A 20,458-nucleotide genomic window follows, 5' to 3' on the forward strand; every position below is an offset into this window, starting at 1 on the left:
GTACAATGGGATATCCCTTTGAGGGGAAAAATAGAAGCTTTACCCATTTCCCATATTATATAAAAAAAAACAAACTGAAATTGGATATTACATTTAAATGTGCAACTAAAACCACACAAGTACACTACAAGAAAAGGAAATTACAAGCCAATATCCCTGATGAGCACAGATTCAAAAATCCTCAACAAAATATTAGGAAACCAAATTTAACAAGTCATTAAAAGGATCATACACCACAATCAGTGGGATTTATTCCAGGGATGCAAGAATGGTTCAATATCTGCAAATTAATCAATGTGATACACCACAGGAACAAAATGAAAGATACAAATCATATGATCAGGTCAATTGAAGTGGAAAAATCATTTGACAAAATTCAGCATTCATTCATAATAAAAACTCTCAAGAAATTGAGTAAAAGGGAAAATGCATCAACATGACAAAGGTCATCATGACAAACCCATAAGATCAGGAGTAACACAAGGATACCCAATCTCCTCACTTTAATCAACATTGCACTGGAAGTACTAGCCAGATCAATCAGGGAAGAAAAAGAAATAAAGGCATTCAAATCAGAAAGGAATGAGTAAAACTATCTCTGAAGATGACATGATAGTAATAGAGAAAACCTAAATACTCCATCAAAAAGTGTGGACAATACCAAGACATGACTCCATTCTATCAAGTCAGCTATTTCTGGATAAGGGCACAGAGTAAGACCAGTGAAATCTGTAGTTGTCATACCACAGATTTTTTGTCTTATCATATGCTCCCTTGTCAGATGCAATATTGTGGTATATACATGCAATTGACTATTTTTTAGCTTTAAAAAGAAAGTATTTTTACCGGCATATGCCACGGCATATGTTCAATAACCTTGAGGTCATTGTGCTAAGTGAAATAAGCCAGTCACAAAGAGACAAACACTGCACAATCCCACTTATATAAGGCATATGAAGTAGCCAAAATCTTAGAAAGTAAAATGGTGATTTTCAGGGGCTGGAGAGAAGGGGATAAATGGAAGTTATTGTGCAATGGATATAGAATTTTAGTTTTGCAAGATGCAAAATTTCTAGTGAACTGGTGCATAACAGTGTGCACATAGTTAACACTACTGTACTAACTAAACACTTAAAAAAGGCTACAGGGGCACCTGGGTGGCTCAGTCGGTTGGGTGTCCGACTTCAGCTCAGGTCATGATCTCGCAGTCCATGAGCTCGAGCCCCGCGTCGGGCTCTGTGCTGACAACTCAGAGCCTGGAGCCTGTTTCAGATTCTGTGTCTCCCTCTCTCTCTGACCCTCCCCCATTCATGCTCTGTCTCTCTCTCTGTCTCAAAAATAAATAAACGTTAAAAAAATTTAAAAAAAAAGGCTACAATGATAAATTTTATGTCATTTGTTTTCTCCACAATTTTTCAAAAAAACCATATGCAGAATTAGTAATAAGGTTGTCTTTATAATGTTTTCAAACAATATATTGCATTTCAAATAAAGATAAAAGTGTATTTATATGTACATAAATACACGTATCAGTCACATTCACGTTTTTCTTAAAAATATGGTACAACAAATTAAAAATATATGTTTATAGGCTATACATATCCAATAAATATTTTATATCACATAAACAACAACAAAAAATGAAATAAAATGACTTACCTAATAGGAAAAGTATTGTTTTCAGCCCCCTTCATAAGGGGTGCTCCTATCACATAAGCCAAAGAATATCCAAGTATTAATGAAGCGTCCATTAAGCCTATGAAATGAATACTGAACATCAAACAACTACATAAGCCAGTTCTGTCATGATAAAAATTACATGGTTGAAATAGATTACTTCTGAAAGTTTCATAACTAACTTTATTAGTTATGAGAAGCAGAACTGAGAAGCAGAATCAATAGGATATTGAGAGAGAGATTATAAATAATTGGCTCATGCAATTGTAAGGCCTGGCAAGTCCAAATTTGTAGAGTAGGCTGGCAGGCTGGAAATCCAGGTAAGAGTTAAAGTTACAGTAGTGAGTCCATAATTAAGCCTGAAATCCATAAGATAGACCAGAAGGCTGGAAAAACTCAGGCAGAGTTTCTATCTAGCAGTCTGGTGAAAGAATTGCTTCTTTTTTGGGAAACCCAAGTCTTTCCTCTGAAAGCCTTCAACCGATTGGATAAGGCTAACCAACATAATGGAGGGTAATCTGCTTAACTCAGAGTCTACTGACTGTGTTAGTCACATTTAAAAAATATAGCATAAATGTCTATACTGGTGTTGAAACAAATAAATGGTTGCCGTAATCTAGTGAAACAGACACATAAAATTAGCCATCCTGTATTTCATCCAATGCATAAATAAAGAAACTTAGGCAAGCTAATTATATAATTCACTGTATCTTATTTAGTCTATATATTTAATGTGATATAAATATATTTATATTTAATATAAATATAAATTTGATATACCTGATTTCACTTTAATTTGTGATAGCTTGTATCCTTCACCCTGGCAGCTATGGTGGCAGGAGGTGGAGATACAGTAAGTTTCTTTCTGCAGTGTGTATGTGTACATCTCAATTAGAACCAAAAGTAAAACAAACAGATTTGTTGCCACCCTCAGCCAACACTAATAAATCACTGCAAATTTTTTTCTAAAAGCAAATATACATATGAAAGTCAACTATTTTAATCTATTGACATAATTTTCCTTACTTCCAGTGGAAAAAGCACTATTTTGGTGCAAAATGCTATTTTCTCTTAAGTCACCTTCACAATATATATTTTGTTAAATTTCTAATTTAAAAAAAAAATATGATAGGTAGACAACCCTGTCCAGACAGATGATCTACCAGGGCCAGGAGCTATTAAAACATAAGGAAATACAGATTATTCTGAGATATACCCCTGGGTTATTTATTGTAGGATACCATGACATAAAACACTGGAAACAGTACTACATTGTAGTCAATTAAATAGCACATCACTTCTCTTCTTGATGGGATGAACAAGATTATATTTTCATTAACTTCAAAATATCTGAGCTCCCCAAAACAGATGAAGTAAGTTAACGTATGCAAAAGGCTTAGTACAATGGTGATGACGATTTCAACACTGAATCTAGCGCTGAGGAGGTATGAAACAATATTTCTATCTCCTTACGAACATGATGGCAGCTGCTTCCCACCTATGTCCCCAAAGCTTAAATATACAACTATGCAAACAATTCAATATAATAATTTGAGTTTTTTTTCCCTGGAGAAATGAAACGCAGCCTATAAAGTTTGATATTACAAACTATATATATATACATATATATAAAACATATAAATGTTATATGTATTATATATATATTAGACACACATATAAAGAGTATAGATTTTATTACTTAAGACAGTATGTATTTTTCCAATTTTTCTTTATCTGTTTGATGACTTTCAGATGACTTGTCTACAATTCCAAATCTCAAGCAACTCCTCAGAATTAGGCAACTCAATGTGATTTTGAGGTCAAACATACTGTTATTATTTATTATAATATTATTATAAGAGCTAGTAATTAGCGCTTCCATATCAGCTTCAACATGTACACCAAGACATAAAAGCTCAATAAAAATTCAAAACGGGTCAATCATATTAGAGAGGGAAAACAACTTGCCTAGATAAATGCCAGCTGAGTGTGTGGCAACACTGTTGTCAATAAAGACTCTTCCAAGGATATAAAGAGGCATGCCTGCTATTCCCTGCACAGTCTGCCCCAGGATGAAGGAAGCTATGTATTTTGCTTGGAATGATGGTGAGACTTTCCTGCAAGTCTTGATGATCTTCATTTCTTGGCAAGTATCTTTTGAAAAGATAATTTTTTTATTAAATCAGTCAAAAGTTACACATACAACAAATATGCAGTATCTCTCATGAAATATTTAACCTTTTACAAAGCTATTTCCACCAGTATGCTTTTTTTAGTTAACATTTAATTTACACTGAATGTAGCCATTCTACAATCAATCACCATATTCTCTGAAAAACACAATTATAAAAGGATATTTGTGGGAATATTGGGAAAGATACAAATATTATAAACCACATATAAATGTGTAGGCACAATTACATGTATATACACAATTATGTGTAAATATATGCATACACACATACACACACACACACACATACAAAACACACATACACACATGTTCCTCTTAAATATGGCATCTGGTAGGTACCCCTGACTTTTGTCCCCAGGAAAAAAATATATATCTTAATTATACTACAAATATATTCTACAAATTAATACATTTAGCCTACATATTTACATTGTACAAATGTAATAAATACATAATAAATATATGTGAATGTTATATAGTTCACATACTGATGATATATCAACATATTTAATATACAAATTATATAGTATATATTAAACTATATTTAATATTATTTATTTAAAGTATAAGCACACATCATAAGCATACCTTTAAATATCATAAGCATGTATATACACATACATACAAACATGGACACATCCTCATGGCTTTTTCCACCATGCCTTGCTAAAGTCCAGTTTAAAGTTGTCAAAATGGGTAAATTCATTTTAACATTTTTATAGAACTATACACAACAATAAAGTACCCAACACAACAGTGTCAGAAATAGCACTATGAAACCTCAAAATAGACTTCTTCTACTGGGAACAGCAAAAAGATTGTGGAATAAACTTATTAAAAAATGAACAAAGTAAAGAAGTCACTAATCTCTTCAGATTCCAAGTACTATGCAGAAGGGCAGCTCCCATTTTGAAATGGTAGGAGTACCTTCAAAAAGGTGTAATCTTTCTTTTTCTGTTTATTTATGTACTTATTTCTGCTTGTGTGTATGTGTGTTGAGGTCAAAATAAAGGGATTAATTAAAGCATACTGTGGAAGACATAAGGAATTACCAAAGTTCTCAAGAGATTTGTAATATATATGAAAACTGACAAAAGATAAACAATTATCCCAAAATATTCTTTCTTCTTCCTATCCCTATCTCTTAAATGAAAGGGTATCTGATCATGAGAAGATGAGAGACAGGCACATAAATGTTAGTATGGAGCTATAATTAATTAGCTTAATAAACTTGGTAATATAAATAGATACAGATGGATGGATGTACACACAAATATCACAGTCTATTTTAAATTTCTAGAGGAAATGGTTTAAATGAATAGTAATTTGTTGTATCTTTTATAATCTTACCTTCAGGGTCTGCACTCAATTGATAACGTCCATCACTAATGTATGGAAAAGCAAAGAAAAGTGAGCCAAGTCCTACTAAAAAGGAAGAAAATGCAATCCATCTTGGTATGTTTCCTCTCCCTCCATAGTGTGATATAAATAGTACTATCAGGCAAGATGAAATATCATAAGTCAAAGATAACACTAAATTTTCACTGGTCCCCAGATGATTCTCCTTCTGAAAAGTGTCAATGCTTAGATCTACAAGACCAAACACAATACCTAAAATGTAAAAAGAAAAAAAAAGAAAGCCATAGTATGCATTTAAGAGACAAAAAAGAACACCATTATAATCATTACAAAGCAAAACAATTTACATTAAATTTATTTTACATTATTCTGATTGTTTAACCCTATAAGCACACGATCCATTTTCTAAAATGCTAACAGACCTTAACCTCTAAGAAATACTTAATAACTGAATTTTTGTACCTATTTACTGAAGAATAGTGATTTTTTACTGATATTTATTGTATTTATTTTTGAATTTTTTTCCTTTTTTTTAGAGTGGTTTTAATTTTTTTAATTTACATCCAAATTAGTTACCATATAGTGCAACAATGATTTCAACATTGCCCTTAATGCCCCTTACCCATTTAGCCCATCCCCCCTCCCACAACCCCTCCAGTAACCCTCAGTTTGTTCTCCATATTTAAGAGTCTCTTATGTTTTGTCCCCCTCCCTGTTTTTATATTATTTTTGTTTCCCTTCCCTTATGCTCATCTGTTTTGTCTCTTAAAGTCCTCATATGAGTGAAGTCATATGATATTTCTCTTTCTCTGACTCATTTCACTTAGCATAATACCCTCCAGTTCCATCCACATAGTTGCAAATGGCAAGATTTCATTCTTTTGGATTGCCGAGTAATACTCCATTGTATGTATATATACCACATCTTCTTTATCCATTCATCCATCTACAGACATTTGTGCTCTTTCCATACATTGGCTATTGTTGATAGTGCTGCTATAAACATTACGGTGCATCTGTCCCTTCGAAACAGCGCACCTGTATCCCTTGGATAAATACCTAGTAGTGCAATTGCTGGGTCGTAGGGTAGTTCTATATTTAATTTTTTTAAATTTTTTAATGTTTATTTATTTTTGAGACAATGCGAGAGACAGAGGGCAAGCAGCGGAGGGGCAGACAGAGGGAGACACAGAATCTGAAGCAGGCTCCAGGGCCTGAGCTGTCAGCCCAGAGCCCAATGCGGGGCTCAAACTCACAAGCTGTGAGATCATGACCTGAGCTGAAGTCGGACGCTTAACCGACTCAGCCATTCAGACACCCCTATTTTTAATTTTTTGAGGAACTTTCATACTGTTGTCCAGAGTGGCTGCACCAGCTTGCTTTCCCACCAACAATGCAAAAGAGATCCTCTTTCTCTGTATCCTCGCCAACATCTGTTGTTGCCTGAGTTGTTAGTGTTAGCCATTCTGACACGTGTAAGGTGGTATCTCATGGTGGTTTTGATTTGTATTTCCCTGATGATGAGTGATGTTGAGCATTTTTTCATGTGTCGGTTGGCCATCTGGATGTCTTCTTTGGAGAAGTGTCTATTCATGTCTTTTGCCCATTTATTCACTGGATTATTTGTTTTTTGGGTGTTGAGTTTGATCAGTTCTTTATAGATTTTGGATACTAACCCTTTATCTGGTATGTCGTTTGCACATATCTTCTCCCATTCTGCCGACTGCCTTTTAGTTTTGCTGATTGTTTCTTTCGCTGTGCGAAGCTTTTTATATTGATGAGGTCCCAGTAGTTCATTTTTGCTTTTGTTTCCCTTGCCTCTGAAGATGTGTTGAGTAAGAAGTTGCTGTGGCCAAGATCAAAGAGGTTCTTGCCTGCTTTCTTCTTGAGGATTTTGATGGCTTCCTGCCTTACATTTAGGTCTTTCAGCCATTTTGAGTTTATTTTTGTGTATGGTGTAAGAAAGTGGTCCAGGTTCATTCTTCTGCATGTCGCTGTCCAGCTTTCCACTTGCTGAAGAGACTGTCTTTATTCCACTGGATATTCTTTCCTGCTCTGTCAAAGATTAGTTGGCCATACATTTGTGGGTCCATTTCTGGGTTCTCTATTCTGTTCCATTGATCTGAGTGTCTGTTTTTGTGCCAACTGATATTTATTTTAATGTATTCATTTAAATCATAGAATATGAATAAATAACAATCTAATAATTATGTTTATCTACTACCCAGAACAAGAAATAAAACATTATCAAAATATTTGAAGCCCAATATGTACTCCCCAAACATATTCCTCTCTCTCTCTCTCCATAACGCACATCCTAGATTTGAAGTTTATCATTTCTGACCCTTTTAAACACTTTTTTTTTGACAATGTGTATATCCTTGAATAATACAGGAATTGTTTGTCATGTTCCTGAACACTAAATAAATGGTATCCTACGGGTGCTTTTCTATCCCTCAGTATACAACTAGGAAAAAATATGCTAAATATTTGAAAGAAAAATAAATTAATATAGACATTGGTTACCAAAATAATACATTTTTTGGAATGAAAAGGGAAAAGAGTTACTTGTCAAAACTCAGGATCCCTACGCCAAGGGAGGTTGCGGGAGCATGGGCCACTGCTGCCGCTCCAGCTGGAATTGCCGTCACCGCCTCTCTTGCAGGAAGCCAGGACCCACATAATGCTTTGAGAGCCAACTCACAGCCACCCACTGCTTCTGCTGCTTGCAGACCTACAACCATAAGCACTGTTGCTGCTGATGAAGCTGAAGTGATTCCTGACCATAAATCCAGGGGCTTTTCCTCACCAAGCATTGCTGCTCTTGCCAAAAACATCACCACAGACAGAGAGGAAAAAACAAAAAAGAGGCCTTCCTTTGCCCGTTTTGCAAATCTACTGCCATAGCCTCTCACTGGCACCACCTAAGTGGAAGCCAGAGAGAAAGAAAGGCTGACAATTGTAGTTTACAAGCTCCCAGTCCCCTTTGTAAATAGAGGAATGAGTCCAGACCGTGAATGATGAAGTTTATGGCCAACAGACAAGTAACTTGAGAACTCACCCTTTAGACTACTCAGGACATATTTTCACCTTTCTTCTATTTAAACTAACATACCAAATTAGCAGGGACACCATCATGTTTCTGCCTAACATTTTGCAATTCTCATTCTTACAAACATGTTCTCACTCTTTCCCTCAAAAGCAGAGACACACAGTCCAACCAGTCATCATATATATCTCAAGGTAATGTGAATCCATCTTCCAGTTCAATCGCAAACCTGAATGGATTTTCTCAATACAAAAAGTAAATTGCAAAGGTATAAATGGTATAAAAGGTATAAATAACTAATCAAAGACATCATAGACTTAACTAAATTTGCAAGGGAATTACATTGAAAAAGAAACCATAAGTCAAACTTAGAGCAACAACAGTTTAACAGAGCAAGACCAGGAGGAAACAAGGTATAAAAATGTTGCTGCATCAAAGAGAAGAATTTTCCTCAACTCTCATTTTAGATGTGGCCAAGGGGAATAATGGCCAAAGCAAGAAATGTCCTGTCAGTAACTATGTCCAACTCTGGTGTTGGGATATTAATTTTCCTTCTCAGGGATATTCTGTAACCTAGAGATAAATTTGCAACATTATCTCCCATAATACTCTTTGATCAAATAAAAAGGGAAAAAGAAAAATATTGGAATACACACACATACACACACACACACACACACACACACACACACACAAATGTATATATGTTTGTGTACACATAAAACAAATGAGAGAAAAATGCATCATTGTTGTTTTTATTTCTCTAAATAGTTATGCAAACACAGTTGATATTTATAACCCCCTTCTTCCACTATTCACCGCCTCTTGTACTTCTTGATCACGCATGACATGTGTAGGCTGCTATCTCAAAGCATATGCCTCACCCTACAGGACAGCATCTCCATTTTTTTATTGTTGTCTCCTAGCTGGACCTTACCTGAGTCCTCTATAGGACATTATAATCATCTATAAGGCCAAGAGTTTTGGGTTATGGAAATATGTAGTAAGATCAGTGAATTCCATGAACATGAACATCCTGATACATTTCTTCTCCTATAAAATGAGTTCCTTCATTTAAAGCAATGTGATAATAAGTGATCGTGACAGTATATAAGGCATTCAATAAGTGCAATAGCCATATCAATGATGGTCAAGATAAATTATGCATCCAGCTCTTTCATAACCTCCATTCTTGACGCAGTTGCCACTATAAATATGAGCCCACTGAACAAGACATGCAATGACTGGGGAAAGCGGCTGGCTAATTTCACAGTATGGTTATCTATCTCATTGTTGAACGCTTTCTCTGTAATGGATTTCTTTGGTGAACATCCACAAAGGAGAACTATGCCCATTTAAGTAGACATAACACTTTCCCAGTTCTCCTCTAGTTACCAAATGGTGAAACCATTAGGCAATGGCAGCATGCCATTCTAGGCAATATAGATAACCAGATATACTTCTTAATGTTCTGCCCGCTGGGAATATTTCCTTTTTCCTCTACTTTTTTTAGGGCCTCCCCTGAGTGGAGCTACAGTGTGACTATCTACCATAACATATTTCCACCTTCAAAAAACCATAGGTTCACTAAAGATTATGTTTCTTAATAGTGAGTAGAACAAGTGAAGAAACTTTCCTTCACTTTAGAAGAGGTAGCCCTCACACTCCAAACCAATCATTCCCTAGACACGTCACTGAACTGGCAGGGAAATTTTTGGTGTATATTATCTCCCAGGTTTGATTTTATGTTAGTCATTCTATGAAGGCTGGGATCTAATTCTAGTTATGGTACAGGCAACAGTAAGGGGTGGTGGGGTAGATCATAAGGGCAACCAGCACTCCCTTCACTTGGGTGAGGTAAGGTTAATATTTTCAAGCAAGTAATTGATTTTTCTTCAGACATAGGAGAAATATTTGCTCCTACTGGGAAAGGAAGTTCAGGATTTGGGGATTTATGGTCCTCACACTCATTCAATTCCCCAAATGCCTTGATCCCAAATCTTAGGGTTCTGCTTTTCCACAATCAATGTCTTAACTCTGACAAAAGTGATCTGATAAATCTGTGAATTGAACTTACGCTGTAATTCGGGGTTGGAAATGATCAAAATATGCAGTGTGTCACTATAAGTGATGAGATTCTCATAGAACCATCAGAGAAGCTGACACATTTCCCTAATCATGCCCTAAACTTCTCATTTTCTTTCTGTAAACTTTCTAGAACAATCAGAAGCAATCAGTCAACCCTAGAATCTTTGTAGTCAAAAGTTCTAGAGGTGCCTGGATGGTTCTGTTGATTAAGTGTCCAACTCTTGATTTCAGCTCAGGTCATGATCTCACAGTTCCTAAGATCAAGTTCCCCCTCTCCCCCACCCCCAGCCCCATCAGGCTCTGCACTGACAGCATGGAGCCTGCTTGAGATTCTCTCTCTCCCCCTCTCTCACTGCACCACCCTCCTGCTCTCACAGTTTGTTTTTTTTTTCCTGGTTCAATTACAATTCACATTGTAATTTACGGACAAATTAGTTTTATTACATTGGTGAAGCTAAAAGTTTATTTTAAAACTTTTCAAAACTTTATATTATATATAACTTTTATGAAATAAAAGAATATGACTCTTGATATGCACTCACATACTTTAACTTCTTAGCCATACTTGTCTCTAATAAAATGTTATTCATATTTTTTGGAGAATATATTTTTAATACGATCTTTTGTTTAACTGTTCTCATGAAATTAGCAGCAATTCATTCAAGTTGCTTTGTATAGTTTTGTAGTACAGGGTTAACTCAGCAGGCCGTGGTTGCTCAAAAAAATGCCTGTCTTCAAAACTGGCCTTTGATTGGCTCCTGGAAAAGGACTCTGAACGCTTGTAATATGCTGCCTGTTAAGAGTGCTTTATTTTTTTTTTTTTTTAATTTCTTTTTTAACGTTTATTTATTTTTGAGACAGAGAGAGACAGAGCATGAACAGGGGAGGGGCAGAGAGAGAGGGAGACACAGAATCTGAAACAGGCTCCAGGCTCTGAGCCGTCAGCACAGAGCCCGACGCGGGGCTTGAACTCACAGACCATGAGATCATGACCTGAGCTGAAGTCGGATGCTTAACCGACCGAGCCACCCAGGCGCCCCTAAGAGTGCTTTATTACACCCGAGGCCTGGGGCCACACAGAACCAGTAAAAAAGTTTATATTAATAAGGTAATTTAAGGTGAACATCTGTTGTTGTATGCCTGAGGCCTTGGGCCATGCTGTACCAGTTTGATCAGATAATTTATGCTAACAATATAATTTCTGGAGAATGCATGTTTTGTTGTGTGTGTAGGAGTGGGGTAATGGAGTCTGAGTAGTTCAGGTCAGTCACACTGATGCTGTATGCTTACATGAGTAATACTTCCCCAAAACTTGGACACTAAGGCTCCCATAAGCTTCCTTTTTTGACAACTCTTTGCATGTGTTATCATACATCGTTGCTGGAAAAATTAAGCATGGCCATGCAATTCCACTGGGAAAGGACACATGGAAGCTTGGGCCTGGTCTCTTATGGATTTTGTCCCATGTGTCTTTACTGATTTTAATCTGTATCCTTTTATTGTAACCATGAGGATAAGTCATAACCATGAGGATAACATCTTTCTCTGAGTCCACATCCTTCTAGTGAATCATTCAGCCTGAATGAGGTCTTAGAGACCTCAAAAATAATTGTTACTTAATATAAAGCTCCAAAAGACTGTTCACTGTAGATCATATTTTGAGAAAACATTCTCTACAGGTGCGTAACTATCTAAAGAAAACACTACTAAATAATGTTCGAAGTTCTTTTTTTTTGTACTGAAATATTTTAGTCAAAATACTCCATTCAGAGAATTTTTTACTAATACTTTACAAGACAAAACTCCTCAAGTAAATTGTCTCTGTGTACAATTATTTTGAATGCTTCACCCAATTTAAATGTGCAAAATCATAGTGTTTCTTAATTTCATTCCAATATATGAAAATGAATCAATGTGATTCACTAGATTAATATAATAAAGGACAAAACCCACACAAACATCAAAAAAAAAAAGCATATAGCAAAATCCAAAACACTTTCATAATAAAAATACTCAATGAACTAGGAATAGAAAGCAACTTCATCAAACCAATAAAGCACACATGTGAAAAACCTATAGCATACTTAAAAAGTGAATCAAAGAGTTATCATAGGATACATCAATTTCACTTCCAGGCATAAAAGCCACAGAAATGAAAATATATGTCCACACAAAAACTTATAAGTCCTGGTTCAATTACAATTCATACTGTAACAGTTCTACATGTAAGGAGCTTGGAAGTCACCACTCTGTCCTAACAGGCAATAAACTGAACAGACTAAAAAATTAACAACTCTTCTTGGAAATGTAACAGAGGAGAAGATGCAGGACAAACCTGACAAGATTGTGCATTACACTGGCATTATAACCCATAGGCCCATACACTTAAATTCTGTATTTGATTTCCAAAAATACAAGCTCTGCAGTTCAAAGAAATGAGAACTTATTTTAGGGATGTGATGGGAGCTCTAGAATTCTCAGACCAGGACTTGAGCTGAGAGTTATCAGATATGAGTTTGTCATTTTCCCTTCATAAGTGCACTTTTTAAGGGCACTCAAGAGTCCATCCTACACCAGAATCCTTATGGTCATTATTACTTCCACAAAGTAAAGTGTAGAGACACTTGGGCTTTTAAGATAACATACTTCAACTCGTACTTCATCCCAATCAAACACAAGTGATAGCTTGATTCATTATAATGCCATCACATACCAAAAATGACTACCTATCTTCCACTGTCAAACAGCTCAGAACTTCCCTCAAGACGAAAGGAATAATAAAACCAGTCCTAAAAAATCCCATCTTTATGGGTAGAGCTTCTGGGACTACACCTGATACCAATTTCATAACAGCCTGGATCCAATCAGGCAGGCATGGCCTGAGTCTGGTTATAAGGAGACATCAAACATAACCAGGTTGAAGTTCAACATACAGAATGAAAGATCCATATACTTTAAGACTTGTGTGGACATAAGAAACAGGGAAAAAATGAGTAATTGCTGCAGATTAATGTCTAAAAATGTTCGTGGCAGTTGAGGCATATTGAGGCAGTTGGCGTTATCTGACTGGCACCACCAATTCCTAATTTGATGATAGTGTTGCACTTATATTCCTGACTGAAAAGGGTGTATACTGGTTATATAGAACAGTGTCCTCACTTCGGGAAAATTTACACTGAAGTATTTAGCAGTAATGGGGTACCGTGTCTGAAAAAAGTCTGTAGGTACAGAGAAAAAGTGAAGCAACAAATGTGGTAAAACGTAAACAACTAGAAAATCTGGGTGTATGAGCCATAGGAATTCTTTGTATCACTTTGCACCCTTTCTGCATGTTTGAAATTATTTTAAAAATTGTTTAAAATGTAACAATAAATAAGAAATAGATCAACTGATAAATATACATGCAGAGATATATCATTTTATGAATGGAAACCTCAACGTTATACCCAACTGAGCTAATAACCTGTATGAAGTCATTAATGAGTAGTGGAGCTAAAAATATTCACTGTAAACCAGTTGCTCAAAAACCTCCAATGGCTCTTCCTTACTAGCCTAATAAGAAGATTCTATTTAGTGAGTTAATACCTGTAAAGCTTCTTACTCATCACCTAGCACATTAATAAAAAATAAATGCCTTTTGGGGTGCCTGGGTGGCTCAGTCGGTTAAGCGTCTGACTTCAGCTCAGGTCATGATCTCACGGTTCATGAGTTCAAGCCCCACGTCAGGCTCTGTGCTGACAGCCCGGAACCTGCTTCGGATTCTGTGTCTTCCTCTCTCTCTGCCACTCCCCTCCCCCCACCCCTTGTGGTCTGTCTCTCTCTCTCTCTCTCTCTCTCTCTCAAAATAAACATTTAAATAAATAAATAAATAAATAAATAAATAAATAAATACAAACAAACAAACACCTTTTAGTATCCTTTCAAAATTCTCGGTCTGGTATTTAAAGAACTTAATGTGGTGACAATCTGTCTTTTCCTTCTTCTTTTTATTGATTTATGCAGTCAATACATATTTATTGAGTGTATTTTCTAACTTAGTCACTATAATTAAGTCCTGGGGAGACACAATGAATAAAATAAATATAATTACTCCTTTTGGTGCTTAGGTGAAACCATCATCCAAACCAAACTTGTCACTTAACAGTCTAGAACAAGGCTTTTCTATATCTGAGTGTTTATTTTTCAAAAAATTCATTCATTGATTTCCTTTTACAATAAATACTCCTCAACTACATCCCAGCTATCAGAACTGTACTCTTTTATCAAGGCACAATTCAAATGCCTCTTCCCAAGAAACTACTTTAATAAAATCAAGACAAACTGATCACTATTTATGTGTGCTTCTTGTGATTCTTATCATATACAGCGTTTTTATTGCACTTACTTAGACATAACATTTTAGAGCAAAAGGGGATCATTTTTGGCAAAGTTCGATGCCGTCAGTGTAAACAGGCTATGAATCCAAATAATGGGCGGGGTGATAACTGTGGCCAAGTAAGAATGCATACCCCCCCAAAAGGCATTCAAATTCACATTCTTTGTTAAACTGTTCCCTCCAAGATAAACACGTTCCAGTTTGGGTTCTCTGATATAGATTATTTGAGGTCCCACTTCACCTCCTCAATTCACACATGAGGAAACAAACTCCAGGCGGGGAGCTGCTCGGCCAGTATGTGTCTCAAAATTGTGAGCACAAGCAGGAACACACCAGTGGCCACAGTTTTCAGGTTTACTTTAATCCCTCAAGTAATTCAGCCCTGAACTTCTCAGAGTTGGTGACCAAACATCAAATGGCTCAGCACTACCCTCCCTCCAGCGGCTAGCTGGAGGCCGGGCCCCTGTCACACACACTGTGTTAGGCAGACTGCGTCACCAGGTGCCTGCAGAGGTGAAGCAATGACAGGCGTACAAACCCCAAGTAATGGGCCCTTTCACCTGTTTTTATTCCAGACGTACCTTGAAAACATGAGAGTACAGCTGCCTCAAGCTGGTCACCACACAGAGTCCTCTCCCCCACTTGTCCCCCGCCTCCCCCACCTCAGCAACCCTGAGGCACCCCGCCACAGCCCTCACCACAACGACCGCCACCCTCGCTCAGTCTCACCTTGAGAGACGACCAGGATGCAGAAGAAAACCAGGAAGCACTGGATGTTGTTGAAACGCTGACAGCTGGGAATAACTATACAGCCCAAGCCACAAGGCCTTTCCAAACTTTCTTTCCCTTCTCGTGTTTTCTTCCTAAGGGCGGGCCTGGCCACAGCCTGATCGTTCCCCTGTTGTGGGAAACCGTGGAACTTGATCAGGCCGTCCCCTGATGGCAGGGTTCTTTTCGTGGCGTTCCCGGCCTCCTCGGCCAAGGTGTCCTCAGAAATCTGGGCCGGGGAAGCCTGGGGCCCCATGTCTACTCGGGCGTCCTGCATGGGACTGTGGCCTGGGGAGGCCGGGGTCTTGGTTCACAGAGGGCGGCGCCGGGCTAGAGGAGGTGTGCCCTGCGGTTTCCAGGCGCGGCCTGCTCCACCTGCTCCACCAAAACGCCGGCGGGCCCGACGTCAGGGAACTGGGGGCCACCGGAGGCACCTGCAGCCCAGGCCTCCAGAGGGAACGTTTCTCCTTGAGCAGAAGGCAAACGTCCCTGTAAGGGTGACAGTTGCCCAGAGAGAACTTCCAAGGCTGTTTCCTTCTCTGCTTCCACGTGGTGAAGGGGTGGGGGGGGGGGTGGGGGGGGGGAGGAGGCTACTATGACTAGATTCTGATCATTGCCAGCACGAACAGGGGGCGCCAGAGTAACTCTAGTGGATTTAGTACTTTTTATTAGGAAGCAAGGAAAGAGAAATGTGCAGTGATGCGATATCAGAACTGTCCCCCAAATTCCCCCAGACTTACCTTACTGTAATGTTTTTTGAACTGGATGGTCTCACTAGAAACAGCTTGCAAAGTGTTGAAGGAGCAGGAGAAATCAGAGACATGAAAAAAGACACTTCTATCATATTCGGAGAAACCAGCAAAGATCATAAAACAATATTCCAATGAATGTGCCTAAGTAAAGTGTTTTACATATATAAATTATTGTCCTAGAAACTATCCTTAGCCAAGAACAGAAAGGATTATTATTTTCCTCCCTAAATAGTGGGATGGGACCCCGTGTCATTCACCTTCTTAGGTACAACAATTTTACTGAAAAGAAAGAATATAGGAGACTAGTAGCAGAATGTGAAACTTGTATGTTTTTATGGTGAAAATTCGTCTTCTTATTGTCTTCCTTTTCTCAGGCACAAATATTAATTATTCAGGCCATATATATGGGCGGGGTGACTTTATAGGAAAAATGAAACTAGCTTCCCTCCAATGGATTAGACATTGTGTCACCAAAAACAATACAGATCTTCAAAAAAATTTTGAGCTGCTAGTAAGTGTTAGGGCTGGTAGACCAAGAGAAAAAACACACTGAGAAGTGCTGGGGAGGAGGGCACCACAGACCCCACCTCCAACCTGAGTCCTCATCTTGCCTCACTATATGCCCATCAGTACGTGGAAATGTTATTTTGCCCTTATTAGGAGACCTACTTTGTCAAACATGTGGTCACTACAAAAGTAGGAAAAATACCTTAGTCTTTCCATATTCATCATATTCAACTAGGGTTCACCCTCACATTGCTTCATGACATTAATAAGCATAAAGGAAACAACATGCCTTGGAGGGTGGAAAGCCAGGGGACTCTTACTCTCGTGCTTTAGTACCTGACTGGGCACTGCCTGAGAGCAGAGGGAAAAAGATGGCTTTGATCAAAAGAAATGATTCTAAGACTTTTGCTTCTACCCAGAATATACAGAGCCAAACAGAATGTACCTGACTCTAATAACAATAATAACCAAGAAAACAACAACATAATAACCAAGACAATAACAACATAACAACCAAGAAAAAAAATCTGGATTATATAAAAAATTATCACTTTTTTAAACCCACTGGAGAGCTACATTTGCAAAGCAACGAGGTGAATTGCTTCCAAAGGGTAACAAACCCCTAGGAAGAAGAATGGGACACACAGACTCTTTCAGCTTTGGCAGAACACAGAAGGAGGAGGTAGCAACCATAAAAGAAAATTTAAAAACATATTGAAAATTTTAATTAACTTTTAAAGGACAAGTGAGGACTATAAGGACTAGATAATGGTTTAGAAACCCTAGGAACCTCAGAGTCAAGAGGAATCCACACCCTCTTATTAGATATTTGCCATCTGAGAGAGCAGGAGAGTCCTCCTTTTTTTTTTTTTAATTTTTTAATGATTATTTATTTATGAGAGAGAGAGAGAGACAGAGTGTGAGTGGGTGAGGGGTAGAGAGAGGGAGACACAGAATCCGAAGCAGGCTCCAGGCTCTGAGCTCTCAGTACAGAGCCCGATGCAGGGCTTGAACTAATGAACTGCAAGATTATGACCTGAGCCAAAGTTGGATGCTTAACCTCCTTAATGAGGAATGCATTTGGTAGTGATAGGCTGACAATGAGGAAGAAACAAGGACTCTTCCTGATCTTCCTACTCCAAAGTGCTGTGCTCCTGAGCCTTTTAACAAGCAAAGCAGAAGCAGCTCAGCCTTTGGAATTGAGGCAGGAAACTCTCTTGCCCCCTAATCACTTGCAAAGCGAGAGAAGCAGAGCAAAAACCATTTGCCATTGAAAGAGAGGCAGGAAAACATCCTGTTCTATGATCAACCCAAAGGTTGGCAGCAACCAGAGGGAAGGGTAGAAATACAAGCCATCTGACAAAGACAGAGTGGCAGGAACATCATCCCTTCCCAAGACCTGCCACCAAAACAAGGCAAAGTCCAACCTTTGAGGCTCAGGCACTCAGGGCCTAGGACTGGGACTGGTCCAGAGGAACCTGCTTCCAGTATGAGCTTTGCATGAATAAAAAAGCAATGACACTGCACCAATATAGGTGGGTCAGAAGAGCAGAAGGAAGCCCCATCTGTGGTACAGGCATACTGGACCCCTGATGAAAGCTGAGAGTAGAGTAGTAATACTGTCAAAAGACTCTCAAGCACCCCAGGTTTCAGACAAAGCACACGAGGCTTTAATTCCCATTAGAATTTTAAGCACATGCTTCACAAAAGACAAATGGAGCAAAAACAAAACCCAAATCCAACTCTACCCCTGTCAACATTGACAAAACTAGACTAACAATCAGATAGAAGTATCATCACTTCCAGGTGTAAATAGATTGGTCTGCAATATACATTCACATACAGTGTCTGAAAATTAGTATTAAATGTTCTAGCATATATATAACTGAGGTACCTGGGAGAGACAATGAGCTGGAAGATTATTTGCAGATATAATGGTCATAGATTTTACAAAATTAATAAAAGATGTAGAACCACATAAACAATAATCTCAGAAAATGCCAAGCAAGATAAATACAAAAAAACAAAAAACAAAAAACAAAAAAACACATTTAGACATATCATAGGCATAGGCTAAAAATCAAGCCTAATTAGAGAAGTTTGAAAGAAGCAGAGAAAAGACAAACATAATTTATAGAGAAACAAAAGTATATTATACAATAAATACATAAATGAATAAATGGACATTTTAAAAAGTAAATAAAGAAAGAAAAGAAAATTATACTATCAGAAACTATGCAAGCCAGAATATAATAAAACTATATCTTTAAAATATGAAAGAAAAATTTCCAACTAGGAATTCTTTATCCATAAAAATATCTTTCAAAAAGATGTCAGGAATTGTAAAAAAAATAAAAATAAATTTTCTCAAAATGTTAGCAAGTCAAATCCAACAACATATAAAAAGAATTATATTCCATGATCAAATGGAATTTATTATAGGAATGCAAGGTTGTTTTAACATTTGAAGATTATTTAATATAATACACCAGATTCACAAAAGACAAAGTCTACTTGATCATTTTAATAGATGCAGAATAAGCATTTGAAAATATTCATCACCCTTTTGTGATAAAAACACACAAGAAATTAAGAATAGAAGGGAAGTGCCCCAAACTAATAAATGGTATCATACCTACTGCCCTTTGACTTGCTTCCAGGGTTATTTGAGTAAACCTTTATGCAAGAAACAACTGTGTGAAAGTGTAGTCATATTTTCAATACCCAATGTTGTTTAAAATACCCATGGAGAAAAAAATGATGTGGCCCTTTAGGAAAGTTAAGTCAGGAATTCACCACTGGAAGCAGCAGGTGACAGTCATAAAAAGATAGGTCCTTTTCACTGTAACAGGGAGTATGAGCTAGAAAGTCAGGGAAACCACACCTGTATTGTTGTTTACTAACATAACTGCATGATGATAGAAAGATGAGCTCCCAGAGGAAGATTTGCTCATGTAAATTTGGATATTTTGTGGCTGTTGTTCTGATCACAAATTTTTTTTTAAAGTCCAAAGGAGTGTGATAAAGAAATAATAAGTGGTCCCTCACTAATCTCTTCTCAGTTTTTTTTTTAAATGTTTATTTATTTTTGAGACAGAGAGAGAGCATGAACGAGGGGAGGAGCAGAGAGAGAGAGGGAGACACAGAATCTGAAGCAGGCTCCAGGCTCTGAGCTGTCAGCACAGAGCCCGACACGGGTCTCAAACCCTCGGACCATGAGATCGTGACCTGAGCCGAAGTCGGACACTTAACCAACTGAGCCACCCAGGCGCCCCATTTCTTCTCAGTTTTACCAGAAAAGAGACCTTTGAAGTTTTTAAGTCTCTAAGAAACCTAGGTTATAGAGCCATACTGTAAAATAGAAATAAAATGTCAGCATATATGTAATTTAAAATTTTCTAGTCCCACTGCAAAAAAGTAAAAATAAACAGGCAAAATTAATTTGAGTAATATATTTTATTTAAGCTAATATGTCCTAAATATTATTTCAACATATAATTAATATTTTTTAAATCATTAATTATTAATGAAATATTATATATATATATTTTTTTTTTTTTTTAATTTCCACTAAGTCTTCAGTTTGTATTTTATACCTACAGGACACCTCAGTTTGGACTGGCCACATTTCAAATGCTCAAGAGCCATATAGAGCTGGTGGTTACCCTGATGGGGAGTGTGATTATAGA

General features: G+C 37.3%; 1 protein-coding gene across 5 annotated transcripts in view; it reads right to left on the reverse strand.

The window, feature by feature from the left end:
• Positions 1-16,018, reverse strand: part of SLCO6A1 (solute carrier organic anion transporter family member 6A1) — a 94,447-nt gene extending 78,429 nt beyond the window's left edge. For all 5 annotated transcript variants that reach the window (XM_042990776.1, XM_007078888.2, XM_042990775.1 and 2 more), the window contains exons 1-4: positions 15,472-16,018; positions 5,222-5,482; positions 3,646-3,831; positions 1,660-1,756 (exon numbers count right to left, since the gene is read on the reverse strand). In XM_042990776.1, the coding sequence (XP_042846710.1) occupies positions 1,660-1,756; positions 3,646-3,831; positions 5,222-5,482; positions 15,472-15,787 (860 nt within the window). In that variant the 5' untranslated portion in view covers positions 15,788-16,018. The remainder of the gene's footprint in view (positions 1-1,659; positions 1,757-3,645; positions 3,832-5,221; positions 5,483-15,471) is intronic.
• Between the last annotated feature and the right edge of the window lie 4,440 nt (positions 16,019-20,458).

The sequence above is a fragment of the Panthera tigris genome, chromosome A1, assembly GCF_018350195.1.
Source record: "Panthera tigris isolate Pti1 chromosome A1, P.tigris_Pti1_mat1.1, whole genome shotgun sequence".
Lineage (NCBI taxonomy): Eukaryota > Metazoa > Chordata > Mammalia > Carnivora > Felidae > Panthera > Panthera tigris.